Source organism: Mercurialis annua, linkage group LG8 (assembly GCF_937616625.2).
Source record: "Mercurialis annua linkage group LG8, ddMerAnnu1.2, whole genome shotgun sequence".
In the NCBI taxonomy this organism is placed as follows: Eukaryota; Viridiplantae; Streptophyta; class Magnoliopsida; order Malpighiales; family Euphorbiaceae; genus Mercurialis; species Mercurialis annua.
In genome coordinates this window covers 35,222,535-35,241,112 of record NC_065577.1, presented here as the reverse complement: position 1 = coordinate 35,241,112, position 18,578 = coordinate 35,222,535, and the positions used below count along the sequence as shown (strand labels likewise).

General features: G+C 29.1%; 1 protein-coding gene across 1 annotated transcript; it reads right to left on the bottom strand.

The window, feature by feature from the left end:
- Positions 1-312: 312 nt before the first annotated feature.
- On the bottom strand, positions 313-5,836 carry LOC126661123 (dolichyl-diphosphooligosaccharide--protein glycosyltransferase subunit 1B). Its single transcript, XM_050354914.2, has 8 exons — positions 5,629-5,836; positions 4,843-4,887; positions 3,809-4,440; positions 2,664-2,811; positions 2,122-2,301; positions 1,942-2,010; positions 1,512-1,601; positions 313-753 (listed from the first exon to the last, which is right to left on the bottom strand). The coding sequence occupies exons 1-8, from the start codon at positions 5,755-5,757 to the stop codon at positions 628-630; spliced, it is 1,419 nt and encodes a 472-aa protein (XP_050210871.1). The 5' UTR covers positions 5,758-5,836; the 3' UTR covers positions 313-627.
- Between the last annotated feature and the right edge of the window lie 12,742 nt (positions 5,837-18,578).

The following is an 18,578-nucleotide window of genomic DNA, read 5'->3' as shown; positions in this document are numbered from 1 at the left end:
AACGAACGAGGGGTTGATTTGATACGAAAACGCAAGTTTTGGGTCTATTTGTACCAAAAGCGGCAAAAATGACTCATTTGATATTTCGTGCCAAGTTGAGGGGGTGAATTGATCCTTTGTTCTAAGGTAAACATTAGGAGTGTACAAGTAACTGCGCTCGTCCTTAAATTCATGATAGATAAAATAAACTTAATCACTAGAGGGTCCTAATCCTTCATGAATCATGATAAACTACTACAAAGGCCAACTATTGATGTACTGTCCAATTTAGCAATTTGGAAAAACAAAAATCTGAACTGAAAAGAGACAAAATAAAAATAACAAACTATTTTAAGCTTGAATCTTACACTTCATGTATGAATACAACAGTTCAATGTAATAATTCAGTCTTGCTTACAACTTCAAAATTCTGACTGAGAACTACTTTTGCTACATAAGCCCTCAAAATTTTAAAATTAAACAAAAATGGTCCATAATTAATTCTCTAGATCTTTTTTAGCTCCGGTATCTGAAGCTGGGAAAGATTGGCTGACAAGTGACATCATTCGAAGGAGAGAATCCAGCAACAATTTGGTACCGTAGCTAGTAGTGTGTTGCGCACTCATATCATAGCCATGTTGGGGTGTTCTATTGCTTGTGCAAGGATAGATCGATGTGTAAGTAAGCGACACATGCAATAAAAAAGAAGAAAAATACTGATACCAGCATCAATGGCTCTGCCAGCATGAAGATTTGGTTGAAAGTGTAGTACACCTGCAAAAGTTGACAAATACATCAGTATGGGCAGGTTAAAGAGAAAAGGAGATGGCTATTGTCGAATTCAAGTTAAGAGGAAACATGCATGGGGTAGTTCCGTAAAATTTTCAAAATGGAAAGACTGATCTATAATTATGAGGTAAATCAAAAGAATCTTGCATTTTAGAGGGCATACAACTTAGTTATAGTTGGCCGAGCATGAGGCCTAGTAAGAAAACATTATGCACAATGACCCACTATGATGCACAAAAACAAAAATGCTGAAACGGAAAACACTGAAACGGGATTGACATGAAAACAAAATGCTGAAATGTAGGACGCGACAAGTTTCCGTGCAACATAGATGACTCATATCAAGGAACTTGGTTTTACAATTTTTAAGAGACTCAGTAACATTGTTGACGCACAGACTACCACTATCTACAGCCATAAAATGATGTTACAATTTTGATGTATTTATTTGCTGTTTATAAATCCAAATCACATGATTAGTAATTTTTTATGAAATCAAGTAAATCAACCAGTGGACTCGTACTTGGATTGGTGAAATTCTGCTAATAGTTTCATTTATATGCCACTTAACAAGTTGCATGAATGATGAGTGTCTGCCTCCTAGTCCTAAAACATGTTTTTCAAAATTTCTTTTAGCATAACCTAAACCTTCACAGAACCAGGATATTTTAACAAAAAATGATAACATAATGGTAGATGAGGACAACAACAAACACTGTACATGTACAAAAACGGCATATTACCTGGAAAGAAGTGTTGTGCTCCGGGACCACATTTTTCTTTTCCAAAACTACCACAGTCCTGCCAACGATATCTAGGTATGTATACTTTTTCTGCAAATTTCCAAAATTTGTAATCATCTCAGTCAGCAGAATTCAGAAAAACATATGGGTCGATATGTGTATAAATAGAAACTTAAGATTTACATGAAGGACTTGTGAAACAAACAAAAGATTCATCCAAAGGACAATTCTAAAGTTTTTTTTTTATCGGAAAATTCTAAAGTCCAAACATTCAAAATTCACAATTTTCTGGTTACAGCTTATAAAATAATGAACAATATAATTATCTGTACTTACCAACAAATAGAGCTACAATCGCAAGTAAACAGATGTGCAAAAAATGAGTGCCTATATTTGTAAGTAAACAAATTTTCTAGAAAGGACTTGATACCTCCAAGTGTTGCTCCACTGGAAAAGGAACCACAGCTAAAGGGTCTTTGGATCCCTCTGGCAGCACAATCTGAAATAAAACAGTATGCATCAGAATGTCTTAAAAACTGTGGAGAAAAGGTCTCAATTAACAACAGCCATAGATAATAACGACAGGATTCAGAGAAGGAAATAAACCCACTTTGATGGTCAACTTGTCCACAACAGTCTCAACAAGAGGACAGCCAAAGCTGAAGTTGAGGTAACGCTTCCCATCAGGAGATTCAAACAGGAAATCTTGCAACGGTAGCCCGTACCCAATGACAAAGGTAGATTTCCAACCTCCAAACAATGGATATCGTGGTTCAATTTCAAGTTCTGACTGTTCAGAAAAATGTTGAGTCAGCAAATTCGAAGATCAAACCATATAACATAAACACTGAATCTCATATCTCTTCATTTGCAACAAGCCAACAAGTCATATGTTCTTCAATTAAAATAAACCATAATCCACAGTATTTTTTATAATGACCTTGCAACTGAAATAGCATAGAAAGAGCAATAAAATTAAGGTATGCCAAGAATGACAGCAGAAAGAAAATGGGAAGAAAAAAGAATCTTAATAGTACTTTTATGCAGATAAAAATGATGATAAATCTTCTCTTTTCTTATTAGCAATTAAAGAAAGCAACTTAAAAAATGCCAGTAGAAAAAAAAGAGGTCAGGACAAAATGATCTCAATACCTTTTTGTACTCCAGACGCAAGTGAGATGTTGAAATGTTCCCGATTTCATCTCGATAGTAGACAGAATGCACCCTAGGTGGTAGTCTTGCTATAAGGTTTTTGAATGAAGATGCACCACTAGAACCTGGCCTAGATTGATACTCAACCCTGCCAAAAAAAAGGAAGTTTCAGAATTTCGAACATTGAAAGAACAAATTAAAAATATAGAAAAATAAATTCAAGAACGACGAATGGACAAACATAATTCATATATTTAAAAGTTAGTTCATTCATTAAATATGTGACATGTGTCACTAGTAAAGTATATGTGAGGAAAAAAACCTACAGACACCCATATGCACATACAACAGAAATGGCCCAAAAGAGTTTAGCTTCCATAATGAAATATTAATGATATGATTATGCTCAGAAAATTTCACAAGTAACATGATTCTTCTTCTTGTTTTTGAAATTTTATCTTCTATTTTCTTTTCAAAAAAATTATAGGATCAAAAATGGACTAGTCTATACCAATCTTAATATGAATGGTTGTGATAAATCAAAAAAGATCAGTTAAAAACAAAATGTAATTATTACAAAGGAACACCTGAGCCTTATGTCTAAAGGTTAAAGTGTGTTCCATACTTCCATTGTGATCTTGCCACCTTTAGTGGGTAAGGCACAAGGCTGTGCACCTCATGCAGCATTTATCTCACAACTATGGTAAGAATTAAGAAATGCATGCATGTGAATTGACAAAACAATGAAGATGAAGAAGTTGAAGTAGAAAGACTTCATAAAAATTGGTTTGGCCATTTTTGATGTTGATCTAAGATCTTCACATACAATAAATAACAGTACTGCATGCTAGTACCAAGAGCATGCAAAATATACAAAAAAAAAAATGAAAGGAAATTTAACAAATTATTTATCATCACAAAGTTGGAACTAGAAAAGAAACGAAACAGAGAGAAAAAAACCTTCAACTAATTTCAAATAGAGAATTAGTTAAGTAGAATAATTAAAATGAGAAACAGTATGATAAAACAATTATCACATATGAAATCCAATTTAACATGATAAGGAGAAAATAAAAGATAAAAGACTGTATTTTAGAGCTCAGGAAAAAAATTGAAATAATAATTTCAATGAATTGCGAACCTACCTTGAGAAAACACCTTTGTGTCGAGCACCAGCATGAACCAACTTGTAATGCTCTGTTATCTGAAGATTGCCCCAGTGAGATAACTCGACTTCGCGCACAAGCTCCTCAACAACAGCAAATGGATTGTTATTCTGAAAATGAATAATTATTGGAGAAAATGAATAAGGAGGACGGTCTTCATATGGCCCATACTTTACTTCTGTATTAGCACGGTTAGTGGGTTCCACTCTAGTGAATGATTCCACTTTTGCACTCGGTGTCTTGATAAAAGTTGTCTGCTTCTTGATATGGTATGGTGACAATATTATTGCACTATCACGGTAGTATACCAGCTGTGGTTCTGATTGGCTTATTTCAGCTGGAAAAGGTTCCAAAGAATGTGTAAATATATAGAACACTTCCAGAGTGGCAGTTTCACCAGATTTTAATGGATTGACCAAATATATGGTAAAGTATTTAGCTCCATTTGGTGCATCAGGTCGCTCTGTTGGTTTTACATCAAGAGGCACATAAGTTTTCTTCTTCCGCTTGCCAGCTTCTGCTTGTGCTTTAACCACCGCAAGATGATCAACTTGAGTAGGTGGGAAAGCAAGAAGAACTTCAGAAGCAGAAGCTGTCCCGATATTCTCAACCTGTACAATCCACAGTCAGTTAAAAATATCACATAAACATATACAAATTCATAAAGAAAATCATCAAATTGTAGAAAGTATACATCACAGTATTGCAAAACTTCCTTTAAGAATCGCCTTTATACTAAATTGAACAGATGTCATCGGTAAACTTTGCAAAAAGGATATATAATATATATGAATGTGCAATGCTACAAATGAGATCAAACACAAAATTTTGCACATTACAAGTTCCACAATTGAATGCAAATTATTAGGGGCATTGCCAATAAATGGATTAAAATTTAAAACAGCATGATAGAATAAAGATAAATCGAACAAATTGCACCCATAAAACCTTAATGAAATTATGCATGCTCAAGCCTCAAAAATACAGTAATAACAGTGTTTAAAGACATTTACCTTCAGAGTCAAGTAGACCTTAATAATATGAGAAGTCAAGTCAATCTGCAACCATTATCAACAAAGAAATAGAACAAAATTAATTCCATTAACATTTAAAAAAATCCCTCATAATCATCATAAGCAAGTTGATTAATACAACTCAAAATCTAACAGATTCGTCTCCAACTCTCCATTTTAAATAAATCAAAGGATCATCGTGCAAACTGAAAATTTAACAAACACAAAAAGTTCAATACATTTGCTCAAATGCAACATATAGTTTGAATATTCTTCTTTTTTGTGACAAGGACTCCCTCCCCGAGCCGAAGCCCGGATCGGTGTCAAGCCCTGGGATGTGAACCACCCGCAAGCACACATTCCTAACAATTCCGGGCTATAATGGCCAAACATTCCAGTACCAACCACTCTATTTATTAGAAAGGGCCTAGCCGGCATTTGAACCCGCGACCGTGGCACCCAGATGGCCGAGGCTAGACCACTAGACAAAACCCGTGCGGGAAAATAGCTTGAATTGAACATACACAAAGCTGACATAAAAGAAAAGGCTCACCATTTTTGAAACAACTACAAACCCTAATTGATACTAAGTTATCTCCTTTCACTAATTGTAAACATTTATTTAAAACTAGATCAATTCAACACACCATAACACACACTAGCAATGCACAAATTGAATTTCAAAATCAGTAATTAAAAATAATAAAGCAGAGATACAAATTCAAATACAGAAATTATATAATTACAATGCGATTAAATGAATTTAATTTGCAGATCAAAGCTTACTCTACGCTCGGCGTTGAGGACTTGGATCTCTGGAGAAGACGAGGAATTGGAAAGAATGAATAGGAATGAGAGAATTGAGAGAGCTATTAGGGTTTTGGTAGCTCCGGTCATAGCTGCAAAAACCACCATTGCGGAGTTTCTTTGTTCTTTTCAGTTGACTCACTCCAAACTAAATTGTTTAGCGCATGTTAATGGCGAGTCTCACAATTGAGAGTTTGGCGTACGTGCAAATAACCCCTTACACTTTTGAGTAAAGTGTATTCAACTAGACATGTTTATGGGCCATGTACGGGACGGGCCCATACCGGGCTTGAAGCATTTTAAATAAAAAATTACACCAAATCATCCAAAAACTCAAAAGTTTGTATAAATCACCCAACTTTTTTTTTTTTGCAAAAATCTCTCAATTTAAAAGATTCTTTTCATCTCTACCTTTTAATAGTTGTGATTACTATTCTATCCCTATGGTGTATTTTACCTATTGTGTTTCCATTACACCTAATAATTTCTCCTCATTTTACATAAACCGGGCCAATTCTAACCGAACCACCACCGGTCAGACCATTATTGGCCGGTCAACGGTCGGACCACCGCGGTCAACGCCGGTCAACGGACGGACGACCGCGGTCAACGCCCAGACTACCACCATTAATGGTTTGTGGTCTAACCATTTTTAATGGTTGGACCAATTTTAGTTAGATAATTAAAAATTAAATAAAACACCATTTTGGGATTGAGGGGATTTGAACCTTTGACCTCTTATAAAAAAGAGGTTGTGCTTTGCCATTAAGCCAAAGGCTAATTGTTGTCAACATTTACTCTATAATATATATGTATAACTGATTATAAATTTAAATTAACTTAATAGAATGAAATTAATTTATAATGTAAATTAAATATCAACTAAATATCAACTTAACTTAAATTTATTATAAGTTTAATATTAAATTAGTCTAATTAAATTTATTTATTTATTAAATATTTATACAATAAAAAAATAAAATATACATATATTTATATTTTATACAATTTATTAATATATAAGTAAAACTAGTAAAAATATTTCACTTTTTAAAATTGAAAAATATAATGGTTTAGTGGTCGTAGTCGGATATGTGGTAGTGGGACCCCCGTGGTGTGCGAAAACTCAATAAGAACCCAATATAAACTCAATGACGACTTAATGTCAATTCAATGATAACTTAATGTCAACTTCATTATGTATACTATTAAAAGTAATTTATAATATAACAAATAAACTAATAGTAATTTGAAAGTAAATTATTTAAGGTTTTATTAAAATAAAATAAACCGAAAGTAATTTTAATATAAGTGAACTGAATATAAACTTAATATTAACTCAATGTGAACTCAATATAAACTCAAAGTAAACTTAATGTGAACTCAATATAAATTCAATATAAATTTAATGTTCACTGAATGTTAATTCAAAGTAAATGTTTTGATAAATAATTATAAATTTAAAATGAAATTATTTTATATTATTGTATAAAATTATTTTTCTATAATTTATATTTTCAAAAATAAACTATAGTAGATTGAAAGTAAATTATTTAAGTTTTTATTACAGCAATTTGTGTAAATTTAATGTCAACTCAATATGGACTTAATGTCAACTCAATGACGACCCAATATCAACTCAATGTAAACCTAATGTCAACTCAATGTAAATTTAATGTATTTTAGTAAGTATACTTAAAAATTAACTTAATATCAGCTCAATGTAAATTTAATATCAACTCAATGTCGACTCAATGTCAACTCAATTTAATCCTAATATCAACTCAATGTAAACCTAATGTAAATCCGAAGTAATTTTTTATAAATTATTTTAATTTTAAAATATAAATTAATATCAACTCAATGTAAACTTAATAACTCAATGTCAACTCAATTTAAACCTAATATCGACTCAATGTCAACTCAATATCACCTCAATGTAAACCTAATGTCAATCCGAAGTAATGTTTTAGTAAATTATTTTAATTTTCAAATGTAAATTAATATCAACTCAATGTAAACTTAATAATTCAACGTCAACTCAATGTAAGCCTAATGGCGACTCTATGTCAACTCAATGTAAACCTAATGCCGACTCAATGTCAATTCAATGTAAACCTAATTTCAATCCAAAGTATTTTTTTAGTAAATTATTTTAATTTTGAAATGTAAATTAATATCAACTGAATGCAAACTTAATAACTGAACGTCGACTCAATGTCAAACTAATGTCGACTCAATGTCAACTCAATGTAAAGCTAATGTCGACTCAATGATGACTCAATGTCAACTCAATATAAACCTAATATCAACTCAATTTAAACTTAATATAAATTAAATTTAATATCAACTCAACGTCGACTCAATGTCAAGTGAATGTAAATCTAATATAAACTCAATGTAAAATTGATGTAAACTACATGTCAATTCAAAGTAAATGTTTTAGTAAATTATTATAATTTTAAACATTAACTTAATATCAACTCAACATCGACTTAATATCAATTTAATGACAGCTCAATGTCAACTCAATGTAAACCTAATGCCAATTCAATGTAATCCTAATGTCAACTCAGTGTAAATCTCATGTCAATGCATGCAAACCTAATGTCAACTCGGTATAAATTTAATGTCAATCCGAAATAGTAAATTATTTTAATTTTGAAATGTAACTTAATATCAACTCAACGTAAACCTAATGTCAACTCGATATAAATCTAATGTCAACTCAATGAAAACTTGATGAAGGTTACATGTCAATTTAAAGCAATTTTTTTTGGAATTTATTATAATTTTAAAAACTAACTTTATATCAACTAAAATAACTTATATAATTTATTTTGAGTTTATATCGAGTTGACATTAAGTTAATTGTGTTTCTAATACATTAATTTATAAATTTATTTTAACTTAATTTACTTTAAGTTAATATTTAATTTACACTAGTATTAATTTAATTAGAATAAATTAATTTAAATTTTAACAAGCATAATATTTTATTAGTATTTTATAATAATATATAATTTATAATCAACCATTTTAATATGTTTATATTTAGTTTAAATGCTTCCTTATACATTATTAAAGAGTATATGTATATATATTAAAGAGTAATTAAAGACAACAAACATGTCTTGCCTTGATGGTTAGACACATGGACAAAGTGTGAGAGGTCATGGGTTCTATTCCTACTAATGGCAAATTTATATTTTATTTAATTCTTTTAAAATCTCACCACTATAGTTGACTGTCGTTGACCGCGGGTTGACCGCTGTTGACCGGCGTTGACCGCGGTGGTCCGGCCGTTGACCGGCGTTGACCGCGGTGGTCCGGCCGGTCGGACCGGAATTTGGCCGGTGGTCGGTGGCGGTTGGTTAGATTGTCTAACCAAATCTAGATTTGTCACGTGTCATCATTTGATTGACTCAAACATAGACCATTGAAATGTTGACAAATATCAAGGACAATATTGTCTCATTTTCTTTTATTTTGGGTTATGAGGGATTTTGTAAACTTTTTATTTTTTTTGAGAGATTTTTGCCAAAATTAAAATGGTGAGGAAAAAGTGAAACACCATAGCATTTTTAGGGGATTTGTGTAAAAAACCCCATTTTAAATTGAGAAAATTACACCTTTTATCAAAAAAAATGAAAATAATTTACAAAACTACATGTTGGCTTTTTTCATTTATAAAAATCTTAAAAATATTTATAAAAGTATCAAAAAATTAAAAATAATTACAAACATACGGTGTATATTGTAAGTATAATGTCCGTATACTAATAAACTAACATTATACCAAAATTAGACCAACATTAGACCAACATTATGCATACTGAAATTTTATTAATATTAAATAAAAATTTATCAAAATTATATTAAATCGTATTCTAAAAATTAAATTAATAATATACCAAAATTATATCAACAGTATACCAAGAGTATATACATCAAAATATACTGAAAATTTTATTATTACACCAACATTACACCACATCGTATACTAAAAATTAAACTAACAATATACTAAAACTATACCAACAATATACAAATTCTCTAGTTCATTACCAATTACACTGAAAAATACATATAAAACAATTATGTTATCAACTAGAAAATATATATAAAATTTTATAATCGATATACCGGAAATATATTGAAATTATACCAATAATAAATCAAATACTATTTTTAAATTATCTAATTTATAGTTTTAATATTCCGAAATTATACCATAATTATACCGACATTATAGACATCGTACTTTTGTAAATAATTTTTATTTTTTGGTAGTTTTGTAATTAATTTTAAATCAGTCGTATTTTTGTAAATAAAAAAAGTTTACAGACACTTTTATAAATATTTTTAAAATTTTAAATACTTTTGTCATCGTCTCTTTTAAATTGGGGTATTTACAGATACACTTGATTTCGTCCACAGGATTACAATTACACGCTTCAAATAAAATTTTAGCATTTCCACTCTTTTTGACCTGCTAGCTTTGCACTTATATGCTGCTATAATATTATTAGAGGAAATTAGATGGTACACTGTGGAAGCCCTAATTAATCTCACTTTTACTGTTTCAAATGTTCATGTTGAATAATACTTTCTAAAATTGTTTCCTACGTTTCTGCTATTGAAAATTACGGTGCCATTTGTTTTTGCTGCTCCACGAATCTTCCATTTATCGTCATCAACGCTCCTCCTCCTCTTTGTTTCTTCGAAGAAGAAATAAAAAGAAACGAACGGTTCCAGCGATGGTTTAATAGACGAAACTTGAAATTTCTGCGTCGGTGATGGAATTTCTTCTTCTGCTAGAGGTGCGGTGATGGTTGTTTAGAATCTGTTGTTATGAAATTGGGTTGATTGATGGGTTGTTGATTGATGGTTGTGGCGGCTGAGGTTTTCCTAGATTTTGTGGATTTTTTTGAATTGATGGGTTTGCGGTGGTTTGCTAATGATGAAATCAGTGCTGGATTTTTGATTAAAATGGGTAGTTGATAATTTTGGGAGTCACGCAGTTCACTAACGGTTTATTAGTAGTTTACTAAAAGTTTTATTAATTATTTTTGCGAAACCATTCATGAGAAAATAGAACCAGAGATTTTCTATTTCAGGAGTCTGATTTATTATTCAATAAAACGATAGTAAACTGTAAGTAAACGGTTATTAAATATAACTATGCTTTATATTTAATAAATTAGCTATAATTTTTAGTAAAACTAATAAACTGTTAGTAAACGTATAGTAAATTAACTTATTTTTTAGTAAACTGATAGTAAGTAAACTGTTAGTAAATATTTAGTAAATTGATAGTAAAGTTTTTGTTAGTAAACTGATAGGAGATTTACCGTATTTTTATATATAAAAACCGTTAGTAGAATGTTAGTAAACCGTTAGTAAATTTTTTGTTTGTAAACCGTTAGTAAACTGTTAGTAACCCGATAGTAAACTTACTGGTTTTTTAAAATAAAAACCGTATTTTTCAACTCAAAAAGTGTAATTTCGCAACTTTTAAATGTCAAACCGTAAAAATCAACCCAAACTGGTCAAACCGTATTTTTCAAAATATTTATAGACAGTATGGGTATTTTTGAAAAACTCTCATATTATTAAGGCTAGTCCACCCATATTTTCCTCTAATTCTAATCCATTGACAACATATTATAATATATAAGTCATTAAATTATTTTTTGATAAATAATAATGCTACTTACATGTTATTAATAGATTAGTTGACTTAATATATTTATATTTAATTTTTTTATTTCAATATTTTTTTAAAATTTAAACTTTTACTACACACTTTTTTTAAAATATTAGTGTTATTAGTATTATAATAAAAATATTTAATTTTTACATTAAAAATTAAAAAAATTATTTACATCATTAAAATACTTATTTATTTTTAAATATTTAATTCTTTAAATGTGAATACTTGTCTTATACATTGAAACATTTAATTTTTTTAATTTTTTTAATTTTTTTCTATATAGTATATTATTATTATTTTATCAAATCACTATATATATATATATATATATATTATTACTTTTCATATAATTTTAAATTTATCAATAATATAGTCTCTTTTATCTTTTATTATGCTAAATATCATCTATTTTTATAAAATAAAAAATATAAATAATATAAATGTACACTACTCATTTATATTATACATATGTGCGACGAGAGTATAAAAATATTTTATTATTTATCATTCAAATGGATTTATAATGTTAGTCGATAATAGTAAACAATAAAATATAGTAAATAATATCTCATACCGTGAGCACCAACGAGCAACCAACAAAAAAACGAAAAAGCAATCGAAGGGTAATAAAAAAAGCAAAATCAAAGTCAATTAAAATAAATAAAAAACAACAACTAACAAACAACGAGCAACTAATAAGCAACTAAAGAGCAACGAGCAATCATATCTAATTCAAAAGCAACTAAAAGAAAACCAACAAGCAACCAGCGAACAATTAAAGAGAAAATAAAGATAAACTAAATATCAAATAAAGAGAGCATATAATTGAAACTTTAATGGATCGATATTGTTTAAAACAGGATTTGTATAAACTTTTGGACTATGACTTGATGGATCTTTATTTAGAGAATGTGAAAATATCAGAATACAAAATATTTTCAGCAAAAGCATTTGTCTGCGAAAAAGGTATGCAGTTTTTCGATACTTACATAGTATAGCATTCTATTACAAATGTAAGCATCCTTCTCTTCTTCTTTTTTTTCTGATTTAGACTTGTATATAAATTCGGGTAGTATTTTATTCTCTTAGCTTGTTTTCTCCTCCTCCGAATCGTAGCCTTAAGTGGCGTAAACTCTTTGACTAGTGGAGTTTTTTGTCACTTCTTATAGATTTAATAAAGCTTTATTCATAAAAAAACTAAATATCAACTAAAAACAATTAAAATAAAATACAATTAAACATATATCTTTATGTTTAATGTTTTATATCCTATTAATTATACTTTTAAAATAAAATTTTAATTCATTATTTAATAGGACTTAAAATATTTATATTATTTATTGATATAATAAAAATGTTAATAATTAAACAACATAAATAATTCTTTTAAAGTGATAAAAAAAAAGTTAAATATAAAATACAAGTGCCTAAATTTAGATGTTACATGTTTATATATTAAATATAACTAATAAAAAAATATAAAATGACAAATGTTCATTATAAAAAAAATAAGTGTTTAAAGACAAATAACAAGTGCTTAGTATTAGAAAAGTATTTAAATGACAAATGTCTATATATTAAAAATAAATAATAGGCGTAAATAAAAATATTAAATTAAAATGATAAAAGTTTTCACTAGAGACAAATATATAGAGATAAATAATAAATATTTTTATATATTTTTTTTTGTCAAAAATAGCCTACTTTAATTGTTAGAGGAGGTTAGCGGGAGTTAATGTTAGATATTTTTTAAATACACTGCCCGTGAGTGCTGAGGGTCGAATCCTCAACCTCATACACATATCATTAGAGCTTAGCTTACTGGGCCAAGCCTTCATATATTGATATAAATAAATTTGTACCTAAAAATGTAAAACTCTCAATCAATTGTTATTAATTTAAAGGGTTAATTACATATAAAATCATGACATTTGCACCAAGTTTCAAAAATAACATTACCTTTAAAACGTGTCAATTATAAACACCACCTTTCATTTTTTTTTTCAATTTTATCATAGGCATATTTTTTGGTGAAATTTTGCTGACTTGGACAGCCGATGGGTCTGCCATGTGTCATGCCACGTGTCATGCCACGTCAGCAAAAATACCACTAAAAATCACCGATGTTATTTTTGAAAAAAAATGAAAGGTGGTGTCTTAATTGACACGTTTCAAAAGTTATTTTATCTTTGAAACTTGACGCAAATATCATGATTTTATATGTAATTAACCCTAATTTAAATTTATAAACATTAGCATGTACAGTCGACCCTCTAATAGATTAATATTATATAAATTAATAATTCTAATAATTAATAGAAAATTGAGAGAACCAACTTCGTTCAACGTCGGATAATTAATAATTCTATTATTTAATAATTAATAAAATTTAAAATATATTTTACATGAATATTAATTATTAGCGATATTTTTAAAAAAAAATATATAACAATTGATGATTTATTTGAGACAATACTAACCTTAATTCATAAAGTGGAAGTTAAAATACCATCAAATTATGACTTTTTTATTCTTTTGAGAAATTTTCAAAGAAGTTATTAGATAAACAAATTAAAGTAAGTTAAAGTATCTCTAGTATAAAAAATATTAAAAATTATTTTACTTTATGAATACAACTTCTTAATAATTATTTTTTAGTTTGGTATCAATTGATATGTTTTAAATTGAATATAAAATTGTTTCTTTTAAATTGAGTGATTATAAAGTGTATTTAGTTAGTTTTTTTATAATATAATATTAATATTAGGCCTATTAATGTAGATGCTTTAAAATATCTTTTATAATTTTTTATACAAATTCAATAAACTAATAATTCTAATAACTAATAAATTTTTGATCCACCATGTGTATTAATTATCATAGGGTCGAATGTAATGTATTGTGACTAGGCCTGTGAATTGGTCGGTTTGGTGAACCGAACTGAAAAAAACGAAACTAAAAATAGGCCGAAATTCAAAACCAAATCGGTACCGAAATAGGCTAAAAACCGAAATTGAACCAAACCGAATATTTCTATTCGGTTCGGTTCGGTTAAAAACCAATTTTTTTAATTATTTTTTTTCCAGTTTTTAATATAAAAAATTAAAAAAAATGTTGATTAATTATATTTTTACATATGTTATTTATATATTTTATCTATTATAATAAATTTATTAATTTATATATTACATATAATTAAAGAATAAATACTAAAAAAGTATAAATAAACATATAAATTTTAATTTTTTTAAAAAATAATAATTTGTTATTCGGGTTTTTTAATCGGTTCGGTTTGCAGGAACCTAAAACCAAATTGAAAACCGAATATTAAATTTTTAGATTGACAAAAACCAAATCAAACCGTTTTAACCAAAAAATCGAATCAATATTAAAATTTCGGTTCGGTTCGATTCGATTTTTTGGTTTAATTCGGTTTTTGCACACTTCTAATTATGACAATAATGTTAATTCCTTATGAAAAGATCATATAACAATATTAGCAATGTTATGATAGCGGAAGAGTACATTGAATTGTTAAGAAATGAATATTACAAATGATAGTGGAAGAATATGGCCAGCTATTAGCGTATTATTGCAAATTGAACATTAAGAAAGCGTACGCAGCACGCCGTGAAAAGTAAAACATAAAGGAGTATTTAAGCAAAGAAATGAAAAATGATGTATAACCTGTAAATTCCTCTTTTAAATTGAGAAAATGTTAACATGATATTTCAAAATCACCTAATAATTAACCATAGCCCCTCTATTTTACACTTTTTATCAAAAAACTACCTCTATTTTAAAAACCATCAGAAACCCTCTTATACTAATGACGGCGCTCAACCACGGCTCTTATGGACGAAAATATCCCTAGTGCCGTCTTTTTTAGTCAATAGTCAATAAAAAAAAGTAAAAGGTACAAAAATATTCTCCAACTTTTCCCAAAACGACAAGTCAGTTCCTAAACTTATTTTAGGCACAAATAAAAGGTTCAAAAATACCCTTCATTTTTAAAACATTTACCAATTTTATAGGTATACTTTTTTTAATTTATTTCACCATCTACACATTTTTAGGGTTTTGAGCCACCATCTTCTTCATCATTTCCAGCATTTTTAGTATCTCCCATTGATGAACATTTCAAGCTTTTATTATATGGATATTGCAATTTAATGAAGTTTTATCTTTTCTAACTAATGTCTCTACTCATTTATTGTCTTCAAGAGGTACTTAATTCTTTCTTTATGTTTATTAATTGTTTTTGGTTGTTTGTTGATTTTAACTTTGCCATGAGTAGCTAAAACCTCCATGTTTGGGGGTTGATATGATGGTTGAATAATGCTAGATTTGGTTAGGATTTGGCTTGTGTGTTCTAATTAATTGCTTAATGCTTATGCTAGATTGATCTCCTAGTATTTGTTGCTAGATTAATTTTCACCTTGAGAGAGGGTTTATTAATTGGAATTAATTAATTAGATGTTTAATTAGTAACACCATGAGAGTGGGTTAGTAATTAGGTGGCCTATGAGTTGTGTTTAATTACTAATTGCCTCTAATTGTGTTTAGTGCTACGAGAGTAGGTTGAGCTTAATTTGTTGTGGTTTTGTAACTCTTTGAGGCTCGAGAGAGCGGGAGTTGCGATTTAGAAAAAACTTGGTTCGCGTTTAGAAGCCATAGTCCGACCCCTTGATAGTAATTGGTTAATCGTAGTATCACCCCTCAAGCTCGTTATCCATAGTTTATCTTATTCATTCAATCACTTGTTTATTGCATTTTTTCTAGTTAAATTGTTTAGTAATTGTGTTTGCTTTAGTTAATGTTTTAATTGTTCAAAGTCCAAGTAAACTACCTTGCTATTGCTAAACGAATTGGATTTCAAAATCATATTTCACTCACTTTAAACCTCTCATCCTTGTGGGATTCGACCTCGGTCTTACCGTACACTTGCGGTTTTCGCCAACACAACCCAACATTGCTTAGTTTTGAAATTGGAAGCCATATCTTATACTGAGATTGTTGTGTTTCTCTAAATATCACGTTGATTCTCCAACCCTATTGTTCCTAAAATATTCATAAACCCTAGCCGTCGCTTGCACATTATTCTCTCCGTACTTCTTAAGTTCTTTCAGTCCTCTGATCCGTAGGATTTCTTAGTAAGTTCATTAATTGTTCATTTTCAGTTTTGTTCATGCCACGGTATTTCCATTTGTAACTAATTTCGCATTCGTTTCAGCACCTCATTGTGTTCCGTTTGGTTGCTGAGATTGTAGACTCCGTCCTCTACGATTCTACACTTTTCTTTCGTCAAACGGTAATTGCCGTCGTCTCACCGTATTGATTTGTTCTTAACTGGGAATGTTTAAGAATGTTACTGCCGAATTCTTTTTCCTCTTTAACTGTGATTTTGCTACTTAATTAATAATTGTCTATTGATTTATGGTATTTTGTTTAGTCTCAATTTGTGGGTTCTTTAAGATTAATTATTGATTTCTTGAATTCTAAGTTATGATATTATCAAACGTTTTACGTGTTCTTGATATAGAAATTGGTTATCATGTTTTCGGGTTCTTTCTCAATTTGATTAAGTGATTGGATGTTTAAGATTAGGATAATGGTTAGTAAATGAAAAATTGAGATAGATTGATAGGGATTTGAATTGGTGATGTTGAGTTTCGTTGGGTTCCTGCAATCATAAGTTATGAGTTTGGGTTTGTAAATGTTGAAGATGATGACATGTCCTTATTCTATTGGATGTCATGTTTTGATTTTTGTTAAATAATGATAATGGTCACTGAATTATTATGAGTTAAATTAAGGAGTTCCTAAGCTTAGTTTAGTAACTATTTTATATTGATTTTGACTTTAATTTACGAAATTAATTTCGACTTATTAATTAGCGACTTAATTAATATTATTAAATTAATTTGAAAATCACTTCGGGCATTAATGTATTTTTTAAATTTAATTTAATATTAATCTTATTATAGTTTATATATGATTTTATAAGTGACTATATTAAATGAGAATTGGGGATTTCATTTTAATAATTGAAAGTTTGTTATATTAGTTATATTATTTTAAGACCTAAAATATATTATTTGATTTATTTAAAAATTAAATTAAAAATTATTATTAATTATTATCTAATTGATAATTTGAGTTTTTTTGGCTTATAATGCCTATGTGATTAAAGTTATATTTTCATTTGTTAGTTAATTATTTGAGATATTTAGCCGATAATTATAATTACTTGGGTTTCAAGCTATTAAATTTGTTTTGATATTAATCAACATTTTTATTAAAATATAATTATAAACTGTGTTTATAATTATGGATTATTGGTTGGGTCGGATTAGACTTGGGCCACCTGACATGTGGAATTAGCTTGGTAGTTTTAAGATATTCGGCTAACCCACTACTTGAGGAATGGAATTATTTATTATCCAAAAATAATATTTTCGGATGGGATTTTAAGTGCGAACTCAATAGTGTTGAATTATTACGGCATTATAATTTATTTGAGAATTGTGTTTCTCTGTGATTTTATCTGGGTTATTTAATTGTTCTAGTCCTGCGTGGTGTCTAGTATTCTTAGAGTTAAGGGTTGTTCGGATATTAACTTATTTATTATTTTAGACATGTTGACAGCTCGTGTTTCGGAGTCTACGCAGGGTTAGCTGTTTGCCAAGTTTCACCTGGATAAGCAAACAGTGAGTTTGTAGTGCTATTTACCGCTTTATTAAGTACCGCATCATATTTTAATATTGTAAATGCTTTTGAATTGTTTTAAGCGATTATGGATCTGGATTGAAACGAGCTACTCGATAGGCTTGTATCGAGACTGTGTGCACCGGTAAGTACTCTGAGATCGGCAGACCAATGTCTTGCTTATGCTGGTATATGACGAGGATATGTTCCCGTCCACTCTGGATTTATCAATATGCCATGTCATACTTACGCTGGGATCATTTCAATACTGTTTTCCATAATCATACTATATTAGTATAAAATGTTTTGATTTAAGGGTTTTAAACTTAATAAATGTAAATAGTATTGCGAACTCATCTCAGTATATCTGACCCCGTTGTTTTCCCAAATTTTTCAGATTTATAATTTGAAAACTGGTCTACTCCGATCCTTTTGATTCCTTGGAGGTTTTATGTTATTTAAACTAGTCACTGTTTTCGAACTCTTAGATCGCAGTAGAACTAGT